Source organism: Phyllostomus hastatus, unplaced genomic scaffold (assembly GCF_019186645.2).
Source record: "Phyllostomus hastatus isolate PE091 unplaced genomic scaffold, TTU_PhHast_1.1 phas_contig_477, whole genome shotgun sequence".
Classification (NCBI taxonomy): Eukaryota; Metazoa; Chordata; class Mammalia; order Chiroptera; family Phyllostomidae; genus Phyllostomus; species Phyllostomus hastatus.
In genome coordinates, this window is record NW_025333889.1 from 5,513,836 (window position 1) to 5,534,951 (window position 21,116).

The 21,116-nt window shown below is 53.8% G+C and overlaps 1 protein-coding gene across 5 annotated transcripts; it reads left to right on the plus strand.

Moving 5' to 3' along the window:
• Positions 1-4,404: 4,404 nt before the first annotated feature.
• On the plus strand, positions 4,405-20,845 carry GPR55 (G protein-coupled receptor 55). 5 transcript variants are annotated; one of them, XM_045845522.1, is made up of 3 exons: positions 4,405-4,636; positions 9,794-10,114; positions 16,659-20,845. In XM_045845522.1, the coding sequence occupies exon 3, from the start codon at positions 16,667-16,669 to the stop codon at positions 17,681-17,683; it is 1,017 nt and encodes a 338-aa protein (XP_045701478.1). In that variant the 5' UTR covers positions 4,405-4,636; positions 9,794-10,114; positions 16,659-16,666; the 3' UTR covers positions 17,684-20,845. The 5 variants fall into 5 exon arrangements, with proteins under 5 accessions (XP_045701478.1, XP_045701477.1, XP_045701475.1 ...); XM_045845521.1 differs by having other exon boundaries at positions 4,405-4,622; XM_045845519.1 differs by having other exon boundaries at positions 4,405-4,548.
• Positions 20,846-21,116: the final 271 nt, after the last annotated feature.

Consider the following 21,116-nt stretch of genomic DNA (forward strand, 5'->3'; position numbering starts at 1 on the left):
CTGTTAATGAAGTTTCCCTGGAGAGCTGGGCTGTCTAGGGGCGGAGCCTGAGCCAGCAGTGGGGTTTGGTTGGCGAGACTTGATGAGGGTGGGGAGCAGAGCTGGGGGACTCCACGTCGGGGGGCCAGAGGCTCTGGGGACAAAGGGTTTGTGCACTGTCCTCCCCCTTAGAGAGGAGTGGCAGGGGGTGGACCTGGGACCTCCCCAAACCCCGATCCGCCAGGCCCTCGGTATTGGAGAAGCTTTTTAATCCTCCAACCCAAGACACGTATAAATGCATACATATTGAAATTAATTCAAAGTTAATTCCAGGAAGAAAAGGAACGCCACACTTGCTCTGGCTGTGGAAGGGCAGAGAAGACGCGCTCACCATTAAACTGCTATGGCCGTCCGTGGGGACAAAGGGACACTCTCTTACCCCCGGATGAGCAAATGCCAGGCCGCAGAGCAGAGGCAAAACCGTGTGTGCGTGAGGAGGGGTGGGAAGGGACGAACGAAGAAGCAGCACAGACACAGTTAATAACTGAAGTGTGAGAGAGAATGTTAAGCTCCCTGATGGACACATGGGCTAAGGACATCGTCCGTTTTATGCAACAGGAAACATAAAAATATTCCAGAAGTGTCCGCGACATCCCCACCCCTCTGTTCCCTGGAAATATGCAAGTGCTCCTGGTAGCTGTGACCTCTGGCAGGTGTCAAGGAGCCGGGCGGAGGGAGAGGTGAGAAGCCTCCCAGGGCACCCAGGCAGGAAGGGGGCCAGGAAAGGCCAGGGAGGTGCCTGGGCGGTTCAGCCCAGGACACTGCCCCCTTGAGGCCAGACCTTGACAGGGCCTGGGAGCCGCTGGACCAGGCAAGCCGGCTGTGTTTACAGGGGGGCAGTGACTTAGAGCTCTGAAGACGGTCACAGCTTCCCTCCAAGTGCTGGCCCCGCTCCCATAAATCACAGAGCCTGCCTAGTCCCCCCCTGCGTGCAGCCGGAGGGGAAGTTGGGGCTGCCCATCTCTCCCAGAACCTGTGGCCTTCACAGCCTTTGTGGGGAGGGGCTCCCTCGGCATGCTGCGGGATTTCAGTGTCTGGCTTGAAGACTCTTGCCTGCTCAGGAGACTCCGGGCGCCAGGGTGGCCATGGGCAGCTACAGGCAGGACAACTGCAGGGGCAGGGACCTTGAAACAAGGACCACCCCAGAACTTTCTGCCTTAACCTCACCGTTACACTTCCAGTGAGAGCCTGAGGGGGTGTGTGGGAGAGAGCGTGCGTTCTGCAGGGCAGTGGACCCTGGGCGCGCTTCACTCTGCCCTGCCCCTTGATGCCGCGCTTTGCCTCCTCCATGCTGCGGGCCGCCCACGTGCTCACGTTTGGGGAGGCCGGGCATTTCCGTCTCTGCAGGAGGCTCTGAGGGCTCTGCCGCCTTCCTGAGCAGGCAGGGGCCGGATGGGGGTAGCTCTCCGGGGCTGCTGCGCTCAGACCTCAGGAAAGGGCCTCCTCACCTGGCTCCCGTGGAATCCGCAGGCTGGATGCCCGGGTGCAGCTTGGGGCAGAGCTCTGGCGGGGCTTGGAGGTTTGGAGCAGAGGGTGGCCAGGGGGTGGACCATCTCCCTCTCCCTGCCTTCCTGTCCTCAGTTTCTCCTGCCCTTGCCACTCTGTTGGGGACCCCCTGTTTATTTCTGGGGCGGCTCCCGTCAGTGGTGGCTGGGGTCTCACATTGCCAGCACTCAATCCTCCCTGGGGCTCTGACCCCGTTGCCACACCAAGCCCTGGAAATGGGGTTTTTGAGGAGGCACTACCGTCTGTCTTGGCCACCGCTGCCTGCAGCAGAGTGGATGCTCAGCAGATTTTTGTGGATGGAATGAATGAGTCAGGCCCTGAGCTACATGGGGGACCGAGGACCGGACCCAGGACCGAACCCCGGGGCTGCCTGAGGCTGCCCCAGATGCGACACCTGACGCCCCTTCGTGCCCTGATTGCTCTCTGTTCCTGCCGTTGCCCTCACCCACCCTGACACTCCCTCGAGCGAGTCCGTCCTGGGTCCAGACCCTGAACGGTCCCATCCCACCGAGCTGGCCCAGATTTGGGCAGAGGCTGAAGAAAGGCACTAGACGACGTCAGAGGTTTCTCTTCTATGGGGTGGCTTCCTGTGCGACGATGCCCCTGTCCAGGGCAGATGTTCCCTGCCCCTGTTCCCGTCTGGCCGGCTGGCCCTCCCGCCTCACCTCTTGCCACGCCCCCAATACCCTGGCCTTCAGCCACACAGACAGACCCCGAGGCTCCCCCCCAAAAAACACCAAGCTCCTCCCTCCTCAGGCCTGCACTTTGGCTGTTTTCTTCTCCTCTAGTCTTTTTCTCTCATCCGTCTCTTGCCTCCGTTCCCTGAGCAGCTCTCCTGGGCGGGGTTGGGGGCATGCCTTCATGGCGGGGCGTGCTGGGGGGCCCCCGCACAGCTCTGCCCCTGCATGTGCCACCCTGCCATGCCCCAGGGGGAAACCCTACCTCCCGAGTCTCTCTGACTGCACATGGCTCCCCTGATGAGGGTCTTGAGCAAAGCCCATCAAGAGAGGGAGGTAGGCGATGACCTGTTGGCACAACAGCCCACGTAGGGCTTGAACGTTTGTGTTGGAAGAGGGAGAGGCTAGGACACAGGAGCGTGGGTGCTGGTGCAGGAGCCCTGGGGGGAGGCCATGCCCCGGGGCGCCCTGAGGGGCGGAGACTGGACTTGGAGGCAGCGCTGGGGCAGGGGCGTCTTACTGTACGTGTCTGCATTGGCGTTTGAGTTGTGTGCATGCACTACATGTTTAAATAAAAGCAACTCCAGTGACACTAGCAAGATTCATTTTTTAAAACAAAAGAGAGCCGGCGGGGAGGGTGGACGAGCCCCCCTCTGCACAGGGGCCGAGAGGTGAAGGGCTCTGTGGGCCCTCTGGCCCCGGCGCCTCGCTGGGCTCGCCAGGCTCCGGCCCTGGAAGGGGCGTGTCTCCGCCCTGCCGCTTTCTGGCAGGTCCCTGGCCTCCGGCAGCGGCAGCAGCGGGGCCGAGGCTGCCCGGGCCTGGCCGCCTCACCTCGGCCTAGACCAAGCCGGGGGACCTGGGAGCTGCTCTCTTGGGGAAGCACGGCCCAGAGCCCTCTCTGAGCCCATGCCAGCTTGGGCCTCTGAGGCCCGGGGCAGGGAGCAAACCTGGCTCTCCCCTCCACATAACGTGGATGCGATGAGAGTCGGAGGCGGTGAGAGCCTAAATGACTGTCCTTTTCCGACACCCTCTTCACCGGACGGACAACGGGGACCCCGCTCTCTGGAGGGCCAGCTGACTTCCCCGAAGTCACACGCACAGGCTACTGTTTATACGGAGACGCCCTATGGGCTGGGGTGAGCCCCCCACCCCAGCCCCACCTCAGGGAGGGTCTACCTCTGCAGACACCTGAAAGTCCCAGACATGTCACCCTGTAGAAATAGGCTGAGCCACAGGCGCCTCACGGGATCGGCTGGTCCCTTCTGGGCGTGGGGCTGCACCTGCTGGGCTGTGTTTCAGCCCAGACTTCCCTGGAGGGCTGGAGTCTGCCAGAGCTCTCTGCTGAGAGGCACCCAGGCCCCTTGGGGGCATCTCAGGTCCCAGCCCCGGAGATGGGAGGCCCCACGCAGGTCTCCCCTTGCAGGACCCTCAGGAGCGCTGCAGTCCAAGCCTGCCCCGAATCACTGCAGAGGTCTGGGGTAGCAGCCAGGGCCAGGGAGCCCTGTGGGGCCCAGCAGGGCGGGAACCCCTGCTGACCATCCTTGCAGATGTCTGTGCAGAAGGGCTGAGGGGTCCCCATCCCCCAAGCCCTCAATATGAAGGTGCCCAGTCCCACCCCTCTTTCTGTGGGTGGCAGTTTTTTATTTAAAAAAATTTTTTTTCTCATTTGAGGATATGTTTACTGATTTAGAGAGAGAGAGAGGAAGGGAGAGAGAGACAGAGAAACATCGTTCGGTTGCCTTCGCATCCACACCCCGCGACCAGGAATCGAACCCACCACCTTTCGGTGTCTGGGACAACGCTCCAGCTGACTGAGCCCCTCGGCCAGGACTGAGAGGTGGTTCTAAACCTCAGAAGCCCTGAAAGTCACAGGGGCCTTTTTCAGGTGCTGGCTGCCCCGACTGACGCCCGGCTTAGTAGACTCTTTGGTGTGCGAGAGAGAGGCCTCCTTTTTTTTTTTTATGTCGGAGGTTTCTCGTGCCCCCCTGCTGGGGCAGTGGTTCGTGCTGGTGTTTCGGAAGCAGGGAGAGCGTGCAGACCCCTGAGGAGGTGCCAAGGGTGGACCGCCTTCCTGGAAACACGCGCCCCGTGCCCGTTGCAGTTCCGTTCCGTTGCGGGGCCCCCACCCTCCAGGCCCGAGAGAAGGAGCCCTCAGCCAGACGAGGATGACGTTGGGGCCACTCGAAAGGCATCTGGTCCCACCCCTCATTTCACTGATGAGGAAGCCAAACCCTAGAGGGGAAGTGACTCCCCAGAGCAGGTTGGTCACTGAGCTGGAGGACAAATGACATCTTACGGCTCGCTCAGCTGACAGGACCAACAACAGGTAACCGTCCCCGGGGCCGCTTGGACAAACTGAGGCACAGCGCCACGGACTGACCTCGCTCTCAGGGACAGCAGGTGACTCTCCCCAGGTCAGCCAGGGCTCCTCCGCAGCCGGGGCTCTGTCCACACCTGCCCTGACGCCGGGGGCGGGGGGCAATGTCAGGTGGCGCGGGGGGGCCCTGGCCGTCTCCATGACAGCAGCAGCTGCAGGCGGAGGGCTGGTTTGTCCCGGGTTATCAGTGACATTTCTACGAACCCTCAACTTCCTCCTGATTTGACTCAGGATCGCAGCAGCATTAGGCTGGGGGTGGGGGAGCCTCCCCGTGGGCAGCTCAGGAGCCTTCCCGGGGAGCCCAGCCTCGCGTGCCACACCCGCCCGGCCTGCTCCCCGGAGCCTGCCTGGGAAAGCACCCACAGCCCGAGCTCACGCACTGGCAGGAGCCCCCACTGCAGCCTCTGAGCACGGTGCCTGCCAGCGGTGTCACTTCCCCGCCTCAGTATGCCTCTCTGGGAAAGGGGAACGACAGAAGTTCCTTCCCCATGGGGCTCTCGAGGGCAGTGAGTGAGAAGAGCCCGTGTCCCCTGGGAAACCTTGCTTTCTGCGCTTCCTGAGGACTGGATTGCCCTCAGACCCCGCCCAGGCATCTCTTGGAGAGGCTGGGAGGGGAGATCCAGGGCGCCGGGAACCGTGAGCGCTCTGGGGTCCTTCTTGAGAGGGAGGGGGAGAATGGGAGTCGGGACATGCCCGCTGCCCGGCCTGGGTGACGCTCGGTGCCGCCCGGGGCCCAGGGGGCCGAGGGGTGCAGCGTGCTGCCCAGAGCACCTCTGGTTCTGTCCCATCGCGCTGGCTCTGAGTCCCTGCGGCGCTGCCTAGGACCAGAGCCCTGCCAGTGAGGGAGCCCTTCCCCAGGGCCTGCTTCTGGGCGAGGCACGGGGATGGGGCCCTCGTCCGGGGCTGGCTAGGACACTCACCACAGCACACAGATGACTTTCGTGGCCCCACCTCCGTCACAGCATGGAAATCGTGTCAGATGACACAGGCGGACCAGGGAAGTGGACCTTTGGGCGGAGGGCCGGGGTTCTTAGGAGGGGAGGGGCGGATTCTGCAGGAGAGGGGGAGGGGGGAGGTGGAGTCAGGCACAAACAAGAACGCAGGGAGCTCCTGGGTGTGCCCGTGATGCCGGTGCCGGGCTGGTGCTGGGCTGGGGCTGGGGCGAAGTGACTCAGAATGTGATTTCCAGCAAGGCCCTCGCTGCCTGTTCGACCTTGGATGCAGTCCTTAGCTTCCCCGAACCCATCTGTAAAATGGGTGCAATCATAACAATGGCCCCGGGAATGTAACCAGCTTTTCCTGCAAATCGCTTAGCACCAGACCTTGCACCGTGTCCCCAGAGGCCTTGCTCAGTCAGGTGTAGCCTGGGGAACTTATTTATGGTATCCGCGGCGGATGACTGCATCCAAGTCCATCTTTATATTCCGACTGTGGCATTCAACACTGCACCCACGGGGGAGCCTGGGGTTGCAGGCGAGGGACCTGGATGGGAGGACGCCAGTCCTGGGGAGCATTCCTCCTTAAAGGGCACCCCTCCGGCTGCCCCCGCTCCACTTGGACAGGCCTGGCCCTCCCATCTCCAGCATTCCATGTGGATGAGGGCTTTGGCCACGCAAGACGAGGGCACCTTCTTAGTCTGTGAACCTCCTAAGATTGTATTCTTCCTCTGGCTGGTGTTTTCTGGAAAGTCCAGTCAGCCGATGCAAGGAGCTGGCTTGGTCTGAGTCACACACGGGGGGGTTAGGTGCTCCAGCTGTGCAGACACGGGCCAGGTCTGTCCCACCTGGGATGCTGGGTCCTTGAAGGCATGGACGAGGGGCTGGGTGCACCATGGGGCACAGGCAGCTGCTGGAATCACGGCCCAGAGAGGGCCGAGCTGGCAGGAAGAGAGCCAGCTCCGTGAGGCCACAGGCTCTGGGTCCACAGGGCTGAATAGGGCCACTCGGATGAAAGAGCCCGGATGCAGGCCCCACTGCCAGAGAGAGCCAGGAGCAGAGCCCAGGCCTCCAGATGCCCAGCCCGGTCCCTTTTCATGCCTGGGATGTCTTCTGTCCTCTTCACCCTGGCCTGCTCCTCAGGGCACCGGGACCCCATTCCTGTCATGGCCCGCGGGGTCAGGCAGAGGAGCGTGTCTTGAGCGCTGGAGAATGCTAATACGTCCATTCCCCTGGGGTTTGGAGCAGCTCAGGTCCCCTCTTCTGTGCTGTAGCTCCCTAGCCCTTCCCTGTGCAGCCCCGCAGCCAGCCAGCCAGCCTCCCGAGCCCGGGGTGGGGGATCAGAGCAGGGCCTCTTCTGGGTTCTCTAATTGTGGCCAGGGTTCCCCTCCCTCCCCCCATCTCCCCTGTTTACAAGAACGCCCAGGAATCCCCGCGTTCCTGTAAGCTGTGACTGCATCAGTGTTTTGCAGAGAAGTACCGGCTCCCGTCCAGTGTGTCAGCAACGCACTTCTGGTTTTCTCTGAGTCACTCATGATTTAAGAGACTACTTAGGAGAATGCACAAAAATGCCTTCGGTGTATTACTAGCTGTTTCCTTCATGGTCTGAGAAGAGAAAGGTGGAGTTGCCATGGCCCTGGAGTGCTCGGCTGGGCCCAGGAGGAGTGGGATAGATTGGGCGGGAGACCCTTGTCCTCTCCCAAAGAGAGGGCATCCCCTTGATTGATGATTTCGTCCTCACTGACCTGCCAGTCGTACCTCATCCATGATTGGGCCGTTCAGAGCTCTGAACTTCTCCGTCTGCTTGATCCACGCTATTCCCTCCTCCCTGCAACAGAATCTCCGTTTCAAGTTCTCTTTGCATTTCTGGCCTGCCCCCATTAGGTACTTCCTCGCTATGCTCGTTGGGACATAAATCAAGTGTCTCATGTTTTAATGATTTATTATAACTTATACCTTTGTGGAGTCTCTGTGTTACTCTATTGATTCCTTTACTAAAAGAAAAAAAATTACATTGTTACAGTGGCTTCTTTTCAAGTGACTGTGTGCCTGAAAACCCATAGATTATCCTAACCTTTTCCTCTGTCTACGTCTTTTTTTTTTCTGTGTTTCTTATCCACAAAAGATGATTAGGTTTTGCCCTGGCTGGTGTAGCTCAGTGGATTGAATGCAGGCCTGTGAACCAAAGGGTTGCTGGTTTGATTCCAGGTCAGGGCACAACTGGGTTGCAGGCCAGGTCCCCAGCTGGGGGCATGTGAGAGGCAACCACACACTGATGTTTCTCTCCCTTTCTTTCTCCTTCCCTTCCCCCACTCTAGAAATAAATAAAATCTTTAAAAAATAAAAGATGGTTAGGTTTTGATTTTTAGAACGGATGCCCCTTTTTATACGGAAGTATTACACTTGTTAGGGAATGTTATAATTACATTACAATGGTTATGTTTGTATAAACTCCAGGGGAGTGCTCCTTTGCTTTCTATACTGAGACAGTTCCTTTTTTCACTTTCAGTTTCTGTAATGAATTTTCTCTTCTTTTTGCCCCTTTAAAATACAAGTAATATAATGGAAATGTCCAATTTAGAACACGTTGTACTTCTGCATTGTTTCTATGAATAGCTCTCCAAACGTTGTGAAAATTATACTCGAATACCTTGCCTTCCCTTTCACCCAGGCATCACTGTTGATACGGCATTTGGCATCTCCTATACGCTGTTCTTTACTCTCAATGCCACGTACAATCTCTATGGAGTAATAGCGGGCCTGTGGACAGACCACGGAGCAGGTGCTGACGCCATGCTCATTTCTCAGGTGGCACCTGCTTTCAGTGACCTGTCCCTTGCAACTCTCTGTCACTCAGGCCTTGTCTTCAGATGCTACACCTTGAAATGTTCATCTGTGACCTGCCAAGATTGTGCCTCATCTGCTGAGCTAGTTAGTTTCAATTTTCTTTTTTTTCTTAAAGATTTTATTCATTTTTTTTTTTAGAGAAGGAAGGGAGGGAGATATAGAGAGAGAGAAACATCAATGTGCAGTTGCTGGGTGTTATGGCCTGCAACCCAGGCATATACCCTAGCTGGGAATCGAACCTGTGACACTTTGGTTTGCAGCCCACGTTCAATCCACTGAGTTACGCCAGCCAGGGCTCAATTTTCTTTAAATTTTGTGTAAACCTTCCTCCTGCACCTGCCTCAGACATACACCAAGACTTTTCTTCTTTTGCAGGAAAGTCAAAAGCTATTTTTCCCTTCCTTTTCTCCAATATTTAATACAATTTTAAAATTTACATTGTTTTCATATGTTAATCAATCAATTAAAATGAGAGAGAGAGAGAGAGAGAGAGAGAGAGAGAGAGAGATAAAAGGTTTAAAATTCACCCAGAATTTTACTGTTAAAACGCAACCTGTGTTTAATGCATGGGAACTTTTTTCTAGGCTTTTTTTCCTAAGCATGGGTTTTATTAATCATAGTTGAAACACTCTCTGAATGTGTAATTCTGTAATATTGTGGAATTTTTATCTAACATAGCGTCAACATGACAGAAACATTTTCCACTGAGTAGATTTACCAAAGTGAAAATAAGCTCTTGTTGGCATGTAGGGGTGTGTGTGTGTGATTTTTGCTCTCAGAAAAAAAAATGTTCAAGTGAACATACTTCTGTACACCATGTTTCCTTCTTTTGCATAATTTACTTAAAGTAAATTTTCAGAATCACTGCAGGAAAGACTCACAGGATTTCTGTGGCTGGCAGAGTAAGTGATCAGGTCCCCGAATGTGTGTACCCAGCACGCCGGTGACAGTGTCATGAAACCCACACAGTCCGGTGCCTGTTTATCTACTGTGGGTCTTGATATTATGCCTCATTTTTATACTCTTCTTCGAGAAAGAACATCACTTATCTAACATCTGGAGCATTTTCTTTCTTCCAGCATATTACTTGAGGTCACATTGTTCCAACAGAAATGTTCCTGACGCTGTGCAGCCATGCTTGCGTCTGTGTTCTGAGCCTCGGTTTTGTCGTCACTCTGAGCGGACGGAGCTTTTCCCGGTCCTCACTTCCACACCTTGTTACATGTCCTGTGGCTGGATGTTCTGACACGCCCTTCCTTCATGAACCTGGACTTTCTTTTGCTCGACAGTGTGACGTGAGGACCTAAGTGGGTTTTTACTGATAGTTGCAACCTCCTTTGTCGACCAAGACTTCCATTTGTATTATTTATTCTCATTTCGGTTCATCGTCTTGGTGCTTTTCTCCTTCTTAGTTCTGTTCCTTGTCTTGGGGCACATTTGGAGCTTCTGGATGTCGGCAAGTGTCTTGGCTGTTTCAACGAGAAGGCCTGTTTTTTAAAAAACCATGAAAGACAAAGTTCATCACGTGCAGGAAGCATCCTTCTGGTCCTTCGTGTAAATGACAGTTGTGGGAAAAGTACCCACCAATACGAGCAGAGGGCTTTGCGTTTCTGCTTCAGTGATGGAACAGATCACCTCACCCTGAAACGGTGTCACCTTCCGGAAATCTGACTGGGCCCTCCCAGCAACAGCTCTGCTCTTTCGTGCTGCGACTGTCAAACTTTGATATTTGGGTAAGTTCGTTTCATAACATGAATTCATCAAAATTATCGTATGTTCTGAGATTATTCCTAGAGCCTGGGGATTAGCTGTCTCTTGAACTTTCACGTAGGCTAGGGCCTGCTGACTCATTCTGCGATCACGTCCTCAGCGTTCTCACTGCCGTGGGGCTGATCCACACTTCTGCCAACTTGTGTGTCAACCGCGGTGAGTTGCGTTTCACTCCCAGACCATCGGCTGCGGGAAGGTTTCTAAATGGATGAACACACAAGGGATGAGGCCGTTTCTTCCTAGTTTTTCTCTTCTCTCCATCTAAGTTTAGTGCTTTCTTCCTTATTTCTAGTTATGGTCCTTCGAGTCTTTTTTTTTTTTTTAAGGTACTGTCTTCTCATTTATTTATTTATTTTTTATTTTTAAAAAGATTTTATTTATTTATTTTTAGAGAGGGAAGGGAGGGAGAAAGAGAGAGAGAGAAACATCAATGTACGGTTGCTGGGGGCCGTGGCCTGCGACCCAGGCATGCACCCTGACTGGGAATCGAACCTGAGACACTTTGGTTTGCAGCCCGTACTCAATCCACTGTGTTATGCCAGCCAGGGCTGAGTCTTTTTTCTTGATCATGGTTGTTGGAGATACAGACTTTGTTTCATTTACTCCTCTCTCCGGGGAGCAGCTCTCAAATTTATTAACTCTGGCATATCTTCCTCTTCCTTAATTCATTTATTTCTGCTGTAATCTTTATCATTTTTTTTCTCTGATTTCTCTAAGACTTTTTTGGTTTTTTTTTCTTCTTAATGTTCACATTGAACGCTTAGTCCATTTATTTAGTTTCCTTTTGTAAAAAAAAAAAAAAGATGAAGCTTTTGCAGGGGTGGTGTGGCTTGTGTGCTGGGTGCGAAGTGTTGCTGAGCGGCAGAGCGGCGTATGCTGTATGAGAATGTGAGGCTGGATGTGCTCTGCTGACCTGTGAGGCCAGGAGCACTCACGGGCGGATGCGGAGGCAGCGGCGCAGTTGGCCCGGTTCACACCACGGTGCTCTGTCTCACTGAGACAGAGAGCTCTAAGCATTTTCACAGAGGAAAGAAGAAATACGAAGGCTCTACGTCTGTAACAGTCAACGGCTCGTGGCCATTAGAATATTTCCCACAAAGAGAAAAGGAGGCTGCTAGGGCCGGGTTTCTCTCGGAGTAGGTTCGGCTGCATCCTGTGGAATTGCTTGTTAAACAGCCCAGCCAGAAACCTCTTGTCATTCCCGATTATGGGCCACACATTTTGTCTTGTGCTTCTGACGTGACCTATTTGTAGGAGCCACTTCCATTTTTTAATGTCCTAAGAGTCTGTGTACTGTGGTCAGAGAATGTAGCCAATGTAATGTCTCCTTTTCCTTTTTTTAATGGGAGGTTTTATTCTTGCTAGGCAGATAATTATTTTGACAACTGTTTATTGAATATTTGAGAAAAAGTGGATTACCTACTGCTTTAAAACCCAATCCAGCTCTGGCTGGCGCAGCTCAGTGGATTGAGTGCCGGCCTGCGAACCAAAAGGTTGTCAGTTCGATTCCCCAGTCAGGGCACAGCCCTGGGTTGTGGGCCTGCTCCTGAGTTGGGGGCGTGCGAAAGGCAACCAATCACCGTATCTCTCACACATCGATGTTTCTCTCTTTCTCCCTTCCCTCCCCTCTCTCTAAAAATAAATTAAAATCTTTAAAAAAAATAACCAATCCAAGAGCTATGAATTAAATTATATTCATTATACAGGGCCTGGCACAAATAATGGCCCCTTTTTATGAAATAAAAGTCTTTTATTACAAAATCATAAGCATGTGATTTGGTAACACAACAATGTCACACTCCAGCACACCACACGACATCTTAGGTGAAACGTTCAAATTGCTGTCCATTGTGTGCGAAACATTCACGTCCCCTACCGGCCACACTCAGTGATGTTACTTCTGCCGGATCCTGTATTACTTCTATAATTCTATATCCTAATTTGTATTTCGCCTACTTCATGTGTTCAAATTGACACTTTACTAAAGTCTGCCACTACATCGTGTCATTGCCAGTGTCTCTTGGGATGCTATTTTACTTGAGGTACTTCCATACAATGTCATTCACTGCATACAATCGCAATGTTTGTCTTCAGTTTTTCTTTTAACATAAAACCACCTTCTTAATCCTGATGTGTGGCTTTATTCTTTTTAAAAATTTTTTTTTAAGATTTTATTTATTTTTAGAGAGAGGGGAAGGGAGGGAGAAGGAGAGGGAGAGAAACATTGATCGGTTGCCTCTCCAATGCGGACCAAACCCACAACCCAGGCATGTGTTCTGATCAGGAATTGAACTGGTGACCTTTTTTTTTTTGCAGGATGACATCCAACCCATTGAGCCACACTGGTCAGGGCATAGCTTTATTCTTAAATTCTCCAATGCTGGGTACAAACATGACCACTCTTTGTTTCTGTGTGTTGGCTGTATCATCAAGTGGCTCTTGCTGTCTGTCACAGGTGGGCACAGGTAACCAGGTTCTTGGTGATCGGAACGAAGAATTGAACCGAACACCCAGAGTTTATAGCAGAGAACATGGGAGCAGGCCAACTCCAAGCAGAGACTGACCTCACAGGCTGGAGGGATTCTACTCTTACAGGGCGGATCCTTCCTGGCTAGTTTTGGCGGGCTTTTAGTGCACATGTGATCTCCCATGATGTTCCTTGATTGGCCACCGGAGAAGGGGTCACACAATGTTACCAAATGGACCCCCCTTCTCTTTGGTCCCCCTATACTAGGTTCGTCTTGCCTGCTGCCAGGGAATTATAGCTCCTGATGTCAGAGATAGGTGAAAAGGAAAAATTATTTTTTCAAAAATTACACAGACTTGAGTAATGACTCAATGTCTTCATTAAACCCCCAAGTCCCTTAAAACACCCACAAACACATGCAGTCCTTCCTTCCCCCTTTTGCCTGGTCTGGGGAACCGTATCTCAGGAAAAGAAATACAAGTCCGTGGCTCAGGCAACCCCCAGTTCTTCCCAGTAATCCGTGCTGGGCTGGTAGGCCGCCCTCAGTTCCCAGTACCATCAGCTGTGTCAGCAGGATCTCCAGTTCTTAATCCAAAACCACGTTGCACCTTCTCATGGCCCACCAGCAAGAGTCCTTTCACCCCTTTCCCTATCATAGTTTCTCTCCTGCATTCTTCCAAACTGCTAAGAGAGAGCTCTGCATCGCTGCTACATCTTGCTTTCTGGCTTCCTACGCTACGTGGCAAAGGGAGACCCAAAGCTGAATGGTTCCTCTCGCCCTGGCTGCTGTGCCTGGGTTTAAATCCCAGCTCCGGTCTTCCTCTGCAGCCTCAATTCCAACTCCTCCCACAATTGGCTACACCTGCCAGCATTCCTGTATTTTTTTTCTAGCTTTTCTGGGCTGCCATAGTAAGTCCGGGCAGGCGTGGCCCTCATGGCATGGAACCAATCATCTCCAAGCTCTCACGCAGGCTCTGTAACTGGGGGGCATTGCCTCCCAGTTACATCCTGGGTGGAAGTCACTCCCAGCTCCCTGGCTCAAAGCATGGCCATAGCTGTTTAACATATCCATGAAACCAGTTAAAGGTTATAAATACATTAAATCACCATTCTAGAGGTTATTTGCGAAACCATTGCTATTCAAAACAATTCTCAATGGCCTTGCTCCATGTGTCCCATCCCCTAGTTCAGACTTGTGGGGGTGAGGACATCCTGTATTTTTAATATTTCTTGGATACCCTGAGCTCTGGACCCCATTACAAATCCTTCTTTGGGGGGCCCCCTGGCTGCACCCCCTTACACTGCTGTGAATAAGCGTGCTCTTCACAAGCAACAAAGAATTGAATGTTATTTCATAACTGAGCTGCAAACATTAGTTAATAAAGGAAAGTTTGAATTTTTCTTATTTTTTGTTGTAATTTCCGTGCTTGGTTTCTGTTTTCATTCTATTTACTCCTTTGCTTGGTAGGCTGATTTGTTTGCTCGTTTCTCTTTATCTGATTTATCTCAAAAATCACTGTTTTCAACAGTCAGTAGTTAATTCAAGGTTAGAAAAAATCTTGTACTTTTTTATCATTATCAAAGTTGAAAAAACAGAACAATAACTTTTCATTTCCTTTTACGGGATATTGGCCTTGCCCCTGTCCCCTTAGTCCGCACCATTTCCGCCCCCTGTAACCCAAGGACACACTTCTTTGTCGTTAATCTCTCTAAGGGATAACATCCTACCTTTTTCAAAGGACACAGATGATTTCTTTCCCTGCTTTTTTTTTCTTTTAATTTTAACTTCAAACTACATTCATTATCACGAAAGTCCCTTTCCACGGTCTCCTGCTTTTGATGCTCAGCGCCAAGCTTTTCCACTGTGATGTTTTCATCCTCCATTGCCCTCACTTCTGGGAGGTCTACATCGTGTGGCCTCTTGGAGGCAACGTGTTGGTGGAAGCCACATGACCCTGAGGGTGGCTTTCTGTGATCTTCACACCTGACCGGCAACCCGACCGGGCTTGAAATTCTGTGTTTAAATGCTCCTCCTTCTAATATTTCCTCGTGCTCATGGTTGTTTTTCGGAGAGGTTTCCAAGGAGCTGGGTTTGTTATTCACGGATGCGTGTGAATAACACACAGGTTCTCTGTTAATGACATTTAAAGAGGCAAACGAAACCCCTGGGAGTGGCTGTCTTTCCACTATTTTGCATGAAGCGTACTTCCTCTTATCCAAGTTCTCATCTTCTCTGTGGTTGAATTCAGCCCCACCTCTGAGGCCCTGAGCTGCTGCTGACTGACCAAGGTCATCTTGGGCCCTTGGGTCAGTTCAGACCTGATTTGCTTGACCCCATGACCTTTCCGCATTCAATTCTATTTCCTCATTGGTATGAGGCTGGGACCAGGGTCCAGTCAAATCCTCCTCTGAGGCCAAGGGCCCCACCGACCCTGCTACAGAAAAGATAACGCACTGCAGATGGTCTTGCTGGGGGCCGTCGCTGGGCACGGTGCCCCTGCAGCCTGCACCACACTAACCAGATTCCGACATCGATGGAAGCGTGGGGACGGCCTCTGTGGTGGCTGCCAGGCGGCTGCTCCAAGCCCAGCTCTGCCCACAGCGCCACAGTGAAGCAGACGCTGAAGCCTGGCTCTTCCTGGGCTGCCTCCAGCCAGTGCCTGAGCCTGGCGGAGGTGCCTGTCCTGGGTGGGCTTTGCTCAACCTGGGGCCCCTCTGATGGGCCTCCTATGCTTAGAGGCTCCCCGTAGTTGGCATGGTGTTCTCAATCCCCCGTGTGAGGGCGTCAGGAGGTGGGAATTTGGGGAGGCAATTAGGGCTAGAAGGGGGAGACCTCATGGATGAGATTAGTGCCCTTCTGTGAGAGCGCAGAGAGCTCGCTCACCCTTCCGGCCGTGGGAGGACACAGCGAGAGGTGGGCAGTCCGCACCCTGGAAGAGGGCCCCCACCGGACCGTGCTGGCACCCTGGTCTCGAACTTCCAGCCCCCAGGGCTCTGAGAAAGAAGTTTCTGTTGTTTCGAAGCCTCCCATTCTGTGGTGTTCCGTCACAGCCGCCCAAACTAGGGTCGCTATCCACCTCGACAGAAAGCTTCACGATGGCATCCCCACACTGGCCACACTTTTAAGGACGACCTGGCCAGGGCTTGCCTAGAACCCTGGTCTTTGGCCTGATCAGAAGCTCTAACTTGGGACCCTGCCTCATTGTCTGCCGGCACTCAGCATTGCAGAGCAGCGCGCCCGCACACAGCCTGGTCCTCCTGTCCCTGGGGCCAGTTCTAGTTTCCCCACCTGTCCAGCGGCCTTTCTGTGCCCCGTGGAGACTCAAGCCCTTACTTCATTCCCTCTGGGAAGGTCCTTCCTTCCATATTTCTCCCTTTTCTTTCTGGCTTTGTCCTTGGGGTAGCAAGAGGTTACGACATCTCCACCCCTTATATCTTCCCAATTTTGAGTCGCAGGAAGAGCCCCATCCTCCTTCCTAGAAACCCACGCAAGAAATTCACTGCTTTTCATTGCCTCTGGGTGAGTCAGATGTCCATCCCGGAACCAAAGAACCAGTCCGCCAGGCAGGGTCGACTCTGCCGAACCTTCGGGAACGTGGGCAGAGCAGAGCCGAGAGAAAGAGAGCTCCCGTCAGCCCTGCCTTAGTTTCCACGTCTTCGGTTATGTTTAATTCTCTCTCTGCTTAAACCAGTTTGGCTCAGGGTTTGTGTCATTGTTCCTACTTTCAACGGAAGGAGCTCTGATGGAAAAAAGAGACATGTTCATGCACAGTTTCATTTTCATAAAAGAGAAAGGCACACACACGTATGCATATTGTGTGTGTGAGAAAAGGGTCTGGAAGGACACACCTGAAGGAGGAACAATAGTTATATCTCAGCAGCAGAATTAGAGGCAAGTTTGCTTGGCTGTCATTGTTATTCGATGGGCATGAATTGCTGTGTGATACAAGGGAAACGTTTATTATTCTTGACAGAGTCGATGGAACTCGCCCCTTGTAGAGAGTGAGAGGAACTTCATCTAACCCTGTTTGATGTTTCAGGGAAGAACATGAGCCAGTCCGACAAAAATGGGAACTGCTCCTCTCAGGACGTGGACCGGCTGATGCAAATCGTGCAGGTGGTGGTCCACGTCCCCACCTTCCTCCTGGGCCTCGTCCTCAATCTGCTGGCCATCCGGGGCTTCTGCGCCCTCCTGAAGAAGAGGTTGCTGGAATATGTTGCCACTTGCACCTACATGATCAACCTGGCGGCCTTTGACCTGCTGATGGTGCTCTCCCTCCTGTTCAAGATTGTCCTGTTCTACGTGACGCCCCCCTTTCCATCCCTGTGCAGCTTGGTGGAGGGCCTCCACTTCATCAGCATGTACGGCGGCATCTTAACAGTCTGCTTCATCAGCCTGGATAGATACTTGGCCATCCAGTACCCGTTCCTGGCCAGCCACTGCCGGTCCCCCAGGAAGACCTTCGGGATCTGCTGCGCCATCTGGGTCCTGGTGTGGGCCGGGAGCATCCCCTTCTACAACTTCAGCTGGGAAGAAGGAAGGTACACGTGCTTCAACAATATGTCCAGTAAGGTCTGGAGTGCCAACATTGTCTTCCCCGTCGAGGTGTTTGGCTTCCTTCTTCCCATGGGCATCATGGGCTTCTGCTCCTACAAGAACATTCACATTCTGGTCAGCCGTCGGGACACCAACCCGGACCTGACCCGGAAGAAGAAGGCCTGCATCTGGACTATCGCATCCAGTCTGGCTGTTTTCGTGGTCTCCTTTCTCCCAGTACACATAGGTTTCTTCCTGCAGTTCCTGGTAAGAAATGAGTTTATTTTGGAGTGCAGAGTTCGGCAGAACATCACCTTCTTCGTGAAATTGTCCATGTGTCTCTCCAACGTCAACTGCTGCCTGGATGTTTTCTGCTATTACTTTGCCATCAAAGAATTCCGCATGGGCATCAGGTCCCGGCAGAACTCCAGAGACCAGCTGGAGCTGGACTTCTTGCAGACCAGGACTACTGTGGCTGGGGAGAGAAAGCCGTCCGCAGAGAAAGGAAACTGCAGCCTTGTACCCTAGTGGCAGACATCCTGTTCCAGGACCTTGCTGGGGTGGGAGGACGCGTGGTGCATGACTGGTGTGCTTTCCCTTCACACGCTCAGTGAACGCTGTGTCCGCTCGTTATGCCCCCAGAGACCTCCCCGCACACCTAGACAGCTCAACGTAAATCACGCAGTGTTTGGAGATTTCTGATGAACCTGAGAACCAGGTGAATTCTTGACCGCTAAGCCCAAAAAGTATGAGGCAGAAAAATGAGAAAGAAAATGAGACCATCTGAACAAGGCCACCTCTCCTCTATCTCCTGCTAGGCTGGAAGTTTCTGGAAAGGAAAGGGGAGAGGAGTTGAGCGAGAGAATCAAGGTCAGTCATGGTGGCAGGGGCCCTGGGTTGAGACGCAGTGGGAGGCGAAAGGGTGAAGCCGGAGCCATTGGCTATGGTGGCACCATTTGCTGAGCAGGCCTGTGACCTTGTTAGACAGGACTGCCGCCGGTTTGCTCTTCTGAGTGCGTCCCCAGGACTGGACACGACTGGAAAGCGAGAACAGAGCGTGACTAACCGCTCCCTGCAGCCATGGGCAGCAGATAACACTGGAACAAACAGCAGCCTCCGGTTCCGACCAGCAGCCCAGGGGCCACACAGCAGCACCCCCACCCTTTGTAATCTAATTATAATCCAGTACGAGCTCAGAGCCCCACCCCCTCAACAGCGGTGCATCTCTCCACTCCATGCCCCTCTCCTTTCTTGGAGAGTGAAAACAAGCTTTCTTCTCTGCGCTTTCTTCTCCTTGTGAATTCTCTCCCAGCCCGCATCACCAACCCACCCCATAACAGTAGGGACGCATCAAGCTCCTTTTTAGTTTGCAGGGCGGAGCAGACTTGCATTTTCCAGTCCCTTCTGGGGCTCTGTTGGCCAACGACCTTGCAGAGATGACAGCAAGTGGTGGGGGTGGGGTGATCATGGTTTGAGCAAATACACACAGAGAACCCCAAGTTTCTTACAGGCTTTTGAAAGGCTGGGGAGACCCATGAGAAGGTTGTGGAAGGGAGAACGGGGCTGGTGTGGTGCAGCTGCAGATACTTTGTGGAAGCGGTGGGGACAGAGTGGGTAGCTGTTGGTGACGCTGAGAGCCAGGAGGGTATAGAACATACTGGGGAGGGGAGGACACGGGCCAAGGGCAGCTCCTGCCCCATTGCCACGGGGCGGCGCACTGCCTGGAGCTTTGGCACTGGCCTGGGAGAGGAGAGGCAGGGTGACCAGCCTTGGGGGAAAGGACCTTCCCAGACCCGACCAGCTTGCTCTCTTGAACAGGCTCATTAGACTTAGTTCCCCTGAGAACGATGGGAAAGAATCAGGCTGGATTTGGTTCGGCCAGAGGAGAAGAAGGAACAGATGTTCATCTTGCCCGCCTGAGTCCTGGCTGGGCAGCTGGTCACAGTGGCGCTGTCCGGGGAGCTGTCCTCTCCAGTGGCCGGGGACGGGGAGAAAACGAGTCAGCCAGGAATGGAGGACCCACCTTGCGGGCACCAGGCTCTTGGCAGTTTCTAGCTGGAAGCTGGAAACCATTGAAGCTCGGCTTGGCTGGGGCTCCTGTGGTGATCAGAAGGAGCAGCAGTGACAGCTGGGAGCCTTCGGTGACTCAGCAGCCCCAGAGAGAGAGAGACGGTGACACGGGTTCATGAAACGGCGGGGCGGTTTTGCAGGACAGAGTGAGATGAGGAGTGACAAAGGGAGACAAAGGGAAGGTTTTCCCGGAAGAAGAGCAACAGCCTCCTACCTGGGGCACGGGAGGGAGGGGTGGCCGTGCGGGAGGAAGGGGCAGTTTAGAGAAAACCCTGATGGGAGGAAGAGGGGAGGCCGGGCGACTGACTGCCCAAGCCTCCATGACGATGACATGGAGTTCTGTGAGGAAGTGGGGCGGGCAGGAGGGGTCGAGGGCCCAGCCGCTTCCCACCTGAGACTCCCCAACTTCACTGAGAGCCTGGAAGGGCGGGAGCCCTTCCGCTGCCCCCCTGCAGCTGACTCAGTGGTGGGGGGGCGCTCCGTGGGGCAGGAGGGAGGGGTGAGGAAGGAAGCATCAGTGCCAGGGTGTCCATAGGGGGGCAGGACTGATCCTGCCCAGGACCAGGGGCTCCTGCCCCTTAAACCGGACCTCCGGGGGCCAGCAGCCAGAGCCAGGGGCTCTACAGAGCTAGAAGTTTCCCCAAGCCCTGGGCACTGCCCTCCCGGCTGGAGGCCGCACCGTCCGTGGCCGTCCTGGACAGAGGCGCACCTGTGCTACTCTGAGGAAGCCGGGCTGTGGTGCCCGGCAGGGCACGTGGGGCTGGGCTGGGCTCAGAGCCCAGGGCCGGGTGGAATTGGGGACCACCCCACCCCCAATGTCTCCTTTTGCATTGGGAACTGGGAGCTCACCAACGGGTGCCCCCCATGCTGCAGCTTGTACCCACCAGTGTGCTTGGGGCCGGACAGTCCTCCTAAGAGAAAGGGACACAGGCCCTGAACAGCCACCATCCCCAGTGTTGTCTGTACCCATAAAATCTTGGGCTGTGGGGGCAGCATGGCCCTGCCTGAGCCAGGTGACAGGAAAGATGGGAGGGGAATCTTGAGTCAAGAGTTGTGTACCTATGCAGAGAGAAGGCGAGAGAGAGAGAGCTGTGTAACTGTAAGGTCTAGGCCCTGGGAGCGTCTAGCAGCCTTGAGTTGACGTGACATCTGTGGACTAGTGGGGGGCACCTGGGGACCCCTTGACCGATCCTCATACACGGAGGGGAGGAGACGGGCTTCTTCTGTCTCCTCATGGGGACTCACCCTGGCCTGAAAGTCACAGAGGACCCATCAGGGCCCAGCTCTGTGTCAGCACTTGGACCCTGTGGGCAACGGAGAGGCAGAGGGTCAGGGTCATGGTCAGGGTCAGGGTTAGGCTACGGATGTATCCGAGAGCCTGATCCCACAGCAAGTGGCAGCCAGTGACTTGGAAAACCTTGAACTCAGTTTTGGAAAAGGCTTAAGTTCCTGCTCCCAAAGCTGGTGGAACCTGGAGATGTTTGGCCATAAGCGTGACCTTATTTGTACTCCTAGAAAACCTAAGCCATACTTCTTGCTTGTATATGTGTGAAATTAGCACAATTAATTGGAAAAAACCACTTGATTCATCTGATTTGCCAAGTAAATAGATTCCTGTGATACTGTGTGACCTTGTCTTGGCCTGTACTACTGGCTCCTCAGTGTCCTTGCCAGGTGACCCAGCAGTCAGCGTTGGAGGGACAAGATCGAAGGGGCCACCGGGACACCCAGCGTGTGAGCAGAGAGTCACCCCCAGGCCTGGCCCGGGGGGCAGAGCCGGCCGGCCCCAAGCGGCCAGCAGCCAGAATCCGCAGGGTCTGACGGCGAGTCCCCAGGTCCACTTGAGTCCTTGGTTCTCTGGGATGGCAACGGGGCCACACAGACCCCACAG

Coding starts and splice junctions, on each gene's coding strand:
- GPR55 (XM_045845522.1), top strand. CDS start 16,667: ATGAGCCAGTCCGACAAAAATGGGAACTGCTCCTCTCAGGACGTGGAC.